This window comes from Neophocaena asiaeorientalis, unplaced genomic scaffold (genome assembly GCF_003031525.2).
Source record: "Neophocaena asiaeorientalis asiaeorientalis breed wild unplaced genomic scaffold, Neophocaena_asiaeorientalis_V1.1 scaffold254, whole genome shotgun sequence".
In the NCBI taxonomy this organism is placed as follows: Eukaryota; Metazoa; Chordata; class Mammalia; order Artiodactyla; family Phocoenidae; genus Neophocaena; species Neophocaena asiaeorientalis.
This window is the reverse complement of record NW_020174705.1, coordinates 2,859,699-2,866,347: the sequence shown is the minus strand read 5'-3', so window position 1 is coordinate 2,866,347 and position 6,649 is coordinate 2,859,699. Positions and strand designations below refer to the sequence as shown.

Genomic DNA, 6,649 nt, shown 5'->3' with positions numbered 1-6,649 from the left:
TCGACAGCAGTGTTCCCCAATGAGAAGACGGGATCCTCCTTGCGTCATAACCTGGACCACTGAAGTGGCTCGAGAGCAGGGGGCCTTAGATCTGGGCGTTTGTTGATGCCTCCTATTGGTTACTGCTGTTCTGCTTGACAGGCGCTTCAGCTTCTCTTTTTTCGAAGGGTCTTTGCACCAGCACCATCTGGGCTCATACCCTGTTTGTAGATGTGACAACGACAGCACTGCTACTCTGCTGTCGAAGCACTGTCAACGAAGCACTGCTCTTCCTTTGCTTCTTCCCACAATCAGACTCTGCTATGTTCCTCTCTCTCTTTCCTGTCAATGTAGCCATCCAGTTAACCTGCCCTCTAAAAAGGGAGGCAACAAGAACGGTCATATACCTTAGAATGGTCATAACACTAGGACCCTAGAGACTTGAGCACCCTGGTGTACTCTGCAGATAGTCAGCTGTGGTAGCCAGTGGATCTCTCTAGTACTTCGTTACATCACCTATAAAATAAATATAATAGCTGGCAGGAACAATGTAAGGCTCAAGATAGACAATGTATCTGCCAGTGCTTAGAGAAAACTGCTCAGTGTTATCACTGATACTGGAGGCTCTATAGAGAGTACGTAGACAAGAAAAAGAATAAAAGGCCTTCAAATAGGAAAGGAAGAAATAAATCTGCCTCTATTCAGAGATGACATGATCCTACATATAGAAAACCCCAGGCACTTCCCTGGCAATGCACTGGTTAGGTCTCCACACTCTCACTGTCAAGGGTCGGGGTGTGATCCCTGGTGGGGGAACTAAGATCCTGCATGCTGCGCTGTGGGGCAAAAAAACAAAACAAAACAAAAAACAATTCATATAAAAGCTCAAAAGATAATAAACAAATTCAGTAAGTTGCAGGACAAGATCAATATAGAAAATCAGTTGTGTTTCTGTACAGCAGCAATGAATAATATGAAAGAGAAATAAAGAAAAATATTCCATTTACAACAGCATCCAAAAGAATAAAGTACCTGGGTACAAATTTAACCAAGGGAATGAAAGATTTGCACGTTGAAAACTATAAAACATTGTTAAAATAAATTAAAGAAGACATACATAAAAGGAAAGACACCTCGTGTTCAAGGATTGGAAGACTTAACATTGTTAATATTGCAATTCTCCCAAAGTGATTTACAGATTCAATGCAATCCATATCAAAATTTCAATAATCTTTTACAATATAAATTAATATGGGATTGCAAGGGACGTTGATTAACCAAAACAGTCTTGAAAAAGAGAACAAAGTTTGAGGAGAAACACTACCCAATTTCAAAAAATAATACAAATCTATAGTAATAAAAATAATGTGGCACTGACATAAGGACAGATATACAAACAGAATAGAATTAAAACTCCAAAAATAAACCAATATATCTATGGCCAAACAATTTTCAATATGGGCTACAAGAACATTCCAAGCAGGAAAGAAGAGTCTCAACAAATGGTGCTGGCACAAGTGGATAGCCATATGCAAAAGAAACAAGTTGGACCCCTACCTCACACCAAACACAAAAATTCATGAGGGACTTCTTTGGAGGTTCAGTGGGTAAAGGCTCTGTGCTTCCACTGCATGGGGCATGGGTTCAATCCCTGTTTGGGGAACTAAGATCCCACATGCTGCGTGGCAAGGCCAAAAAATATATCATGAAAATGGATCCAGGACCTAAATATAAGAGCTAAAACTATAAAATTTCCAAAGAAAATATATGAGAAAATCTTAACGAAATTGGATTTGATAATGGCTTTTTAAAAATTTATTATTTTAATTTTGGCTGTGTTGGGTCTTCACTGCTGTGCGCAGGCTTTCTCTAGTTGTGGTGAGTGGGGGCCACTCTTCGTTGCGGTGCACGGGCTTCTCATTGTAGTGGCTTCTCTTGTTGTGGAGCACGGGCTCTAGGAACGTGGGCTTCAGTAGTTGTGGCACGTGGGCTCAGCAGTTGTGGCTTGCGGGCTCTAGAGCACAGGCTAAGTAGTTGTGGCGCACGGGCTTAGTTGCTCCGTGGCATGGGGGATCTTCCCAGACTGGGGCTTGAACACATGTCCCTGGCATTGGCAGACAGATTCTTAACCACTGCACCACCAGGGAAGTCCGATAATGGCTTTTTATATATGACACCAAAAGCAAAAATCAACAAAAGAAAAAAATAGATAAATTGGATATCACCAAAATGTAAATATTTTGTGTATCAAAGGACATTATCAGAAAAGTAAAAAGAAAATGTGTAAAAGGGTGGAGAATACTTACAAATCATACATAGGATAAGGATTTAATATCCAGAATACATAAAGAATTCCTACAACTCAAAATCAAAAAGACAAAAAACCCAATTTTGAAATGGCTAAAAGACTTGAATAGGCATGTCTCCAAAGAAGAGAAATGGCCAAGAAGAATCAGAAAAGATGCTCAACATCATTAGTCACTGGGAAAATGCTAATCAAAACCACAACAAAATACCACTTCACACTCATTTAGATGGCAAAAATAATAATAATAAAACAGAAAATAGCAAGTGTTGTCAAGGATGTAGAGTTATTGGATACCCTGTACAAGGCTGGTGGGAATGTAAAACAGTTCAGCAACTATAGAAAGGTTTGACTGTTCCTCAAAAATTAAACATAGGATTACCACATGACCCTACAGTTCCACTTCTGGGTATAAACACAATAGAGCTGGAAACAGGTACCCCAGAAAATACTTGTACATGTATGTTTACAGAGGAACTATCACAATACCCAAAAACTACAAACAACTTAGATGTCTATCAACGGATGAATGGATAAACAAATTGTAATAATCAATACTATTGAATATTATTCAGCCAAAAAAGGAATGAAGTGCTGATTGATACATGCTATAATGTGAATGAACTTCAAAAGCATTATGCTAGTGAAAGAAATTCAGGCCCAATAATAAATGTATGATACCATTTATATTAAATATTCAGAATAGATAAATCCAGAGAGGCAAAAAGCAGGTTTGTAATTTTCCAGGCACTGTGGGGAAATGGAAATGGGGAGTAACTGCCTAATGGATATGGGGTTTTTCGGGAGGGGTGTGATGAAAATATTTTGGAACTAGATAGACGTGTACAACATTGTGAATGTACTCAGTGTTACTCAATTTTTCACTTTAAAATGGTTAATTTTATTTTATGTAATTGTTTATAAATTGCATATGATGGGAATTCCCTGGTGGTCCAATGGTTAGGACTCTGTGCTTTCACTGCCGGGGCCCCGGTTCAATGCATGCTTGGGGAACTACGATCCTGCAAGCAGGGCAGTGCAGCCAAAAAAAAAAAAAAAAAAAAAAAAAATTGCATATGAAAATTAACTTGCTGTATTTATGTGGTCTACTTCTGGACTTTTTATTCTATGCCATTGATCTGTGGGTCTATCCTTTTATCAAGACCATACTCTTTTTTTAAAAAAAATATTTATTTATTTGGCTGCACAGGGTCTTAGTTGTGGCACACAGGACTTTCGTTGCCATGTGATCCTCACTGAGGCATGCAGGATATAGTTTCCTGACCAGGGATCGAACCCAGGCCCCCTGCATTGGGAGCGTGAAGTCTTAGCCACTAGAACACCAGGGAAGTCCCCAAGACCACACTCTTTTGATTAATGTAGCTTTAGAGAAAGTCTTATAATCAAGTGTTGTAATTCCTTCAAATTTTTTTCTTATTTTTCAAAACTATTTAGGCTCTTCGAATTCGTTTATCTTTCCACATTGCATTAAATCTATTGATCAGTCTGGGGAATTGATATCTTTACTATGTTGAGTCTTTCCAAACTATGAACATGGTATGTCTTCCCATTTACTTAGGACTTATTTCACCAGTGGTTTATAGTTCTCAGCATACATATCCTGTACATGTTTTGTTAGATTTATAACTAAATATTTCTTTTGAAGCTATTGTAAATTATATTGTTTCCAGTGTATAGAAATGGAATTTATTTGCTTACTTTGTATCCTGTGATCTTACTAAATTTACTTATTCTAGAAATTTTGGTAGCATCTTAGGATTTTCCACAATAAAAATCATGTCATCTGAGTAGACAGTTTTGTTTTTCCTTTCAAATCTGGATGTTTTGTATTTCCTTTTCTTTCATTATTGGACTAGCCAAGCCTTACAGTACAATGCTAAACAGGAGTGGCAGAAGTGGGTATTCTTGTTTTGTTCCTTATCTCAGAGGGAAAGCATTCAGTCTTTGCAATTAAATGTGATATGGACTATAGGTTTTTAAAATATAGATACTCTTTCGGAGTTCCCTGGTGAACTAGTGATTAGAATTTGGTGCTTTCACTGCCGTGGCCTGGGTTCAATCCCTGGTCAGGGAACTGAGATCCCACAAGCCACACAGTGCAACCAAAATAAAAATAAATAAATTAACTTAAAAGAACAGGTGCTCTTTTACCGGTTGAAGAAGTTCCATTCTACTCCTAGTTTTCTTAGAACTTTTGTCATAAATAAATGTTGTACTTTGTCTCCATCTTCACTACAGTGCTCACTTTCAGGTTTCTAGTTGTGCTAAGTTGAGGTAAAGGAACATCAGAGAATATAACTTGTAAACTCACCATTATGCGAGCCACAACTACTAAGCCCATGTGCCACAACTACTGAAGCCTGTGCGCCTAGAGCCTGTACTCCGCAACAGGAGAAGCCACTGCAATGAGAAGCCCACACACTACAACAAAGAGTAGCCCCCGTTCACCGCAACTAGAGAAAAGCCCGCGTGCAGCAACAAAGGCCCAATGCAGACAAAAATTAATTTTTTAAAAATCCTATATAAACTCAGCATCAGTTCAGTGGTACTTTGAATTCTACTGTTGTTCTCCAAATCACCTGCTGCTATTGACGCTTTGAAGTTCTCAAATAGCTGCTCCATGCATTCTACCCAGGTTTTAGACTTGTTTTCTATGTGAGAGAAAAGGTGAAGCATGCTTACTACAACTTACCCAGAGCTGGAACTCCAATACTAAGTTTTTCTCGAGCCTTTCCTATCTTTATACATTTTCTTTCTTTTCCTGTATTACTGGTTCTCCACTCTGCCACCTAACCCCTGCCTCCACAAAAGTCTTCCTAAATTAGTTTACTCCTTCTCAAAGCTTTTATGTAATCTTTCATTTTTTCTTGTCCAGTCTTCTTCCCTGTCCCACCTGCTACTATTAGTTACCTGCAAGCCTACTTGTTTTTTTTTTCTTAATTTTATTATTTATTTATATTTTATTTTTGGCTGCACTGAGTCTTCGCTGCCGCCCGCGGGCTTTCTCTAGTTGCAGCAAGCAGGGGTTACTCTTCGTTCCCGTGCACAGGCTTCTCATTGTGGTGGCTTCTATTTTTGTGGAGCATGGGTTCTAGGCGCGTAGGCTTTGGTAGTTGTGTCACGTGGGCTCAGTAGTTGTGGCTCGCAGGCTCTAGAGCACAGGCTCAGTAGTTGCGGTGCACGGGCTTCGTTGCTCCGCGGCATGTGGGATCTTCCCTGACCAAGGTTGGAACCCGTGTTCCCTGCATTGGCGGGTTCTTAACGACTGTGTCACCATGGAAGTCCCTGGAAGCCTACTTGTAATTGGGGAAATGCAAATCAAAACCACAATAGAAAACAACAAAAAAACAAACAAAACAAAAAACCACGATAAAATACCTGCTTAAGTCCCTGCCAATTTTTAAATTACAATATAAGACACATATAATAAAACTCACCTTTTTAAAGTGTTTAATTCAGTGGTTTATTAGTATATTTACATATCATCATCAGTATATAATTCCAGAACATTTTCATCACCCCAAAAGAAACCCTGTATCTTTAACAGTCAACCTCCACCCCCTGACGCTTCCAGTCCCTGGAAAACACTAATCCACTTTGTCTCTATAGATTTGTCTGTTCTGGATATTTCATACAACATGTGACTTTTATGTCTAACTCCTTTCACTTAGCATGTTTCAACATTCATCCATGTTGTAGCATATATCAGAATTTCATTTGTTATAGCTAATAATATTCAATTGTATGGATATACCACTTTTTATTCATCCATATAACAGTTGATGGACATCTGGGTTCTTTCTACTTTGGGGCTATTGTGAATAAGGCTGCTATGTACATTCATATGTAAGGTTTTTTGTGGACACAAGATTTCTATTCTCTTGGGTATATACTTAGCAGTGGAATTGTTGGGACAAATGGTAATGTTTAAATTTTGCAGTTACTGACAGAGTGTATTCTACAGTGACTGAACAATTTAAATTCCCATCAGCAGTGTATGATGGTTCTAATTTCTCCACATCCTTGATAACACGTGTTATTATCTTTTTTATTACAGCCATGCTAGGGGAGATAAATGGTATCTTAATGTGCTTTGTTTGGTTGATTTTTTGTTTTGTTTTCTTGGTGGCTTGTAGGATCTTAGTTTCCCAACCAGGGATCAAACCCAGGCCCTTGGCAGTGAGAGCACAGAATCCTAACCACTGGACAACCAGGGAACCAGCTTTTAGTTTTATTGATCCTTGCTATTGTTTTCTTTGTTTCTATTTCATTTATTTCTGCTCTGATCTTTCTTTCCTTCTACTAACTTTGGGTTTTGTTTTTCTTGCTCTAGTTCCTTTAGGT

General features: G+C 38.5%; 1 protein-coding gene across 1 annotated transcript in view; it reads right to left on the bottom strand.

Moving 5' to 3' along the window:
• Positions 1-762: 762 nt before the first annotated feature.
• Positions 763-6,649, bottom strand: part of LOC112409412 (zinc finger protein 75D-like) — a 32,175-nt gene continuing 26,288 nt past the window's right edge. The window contains exon 10 of the mRNA XM_024759533.1: positions 763-815. Within this exon, the coding sequence (XP_024615301.1) occupies positions 796-815 (20 nt within the window). The 3' untranslated portion in view covers positions 763-795. The remainder of the gene's footprint in view (positions 816-6,649) is intronic.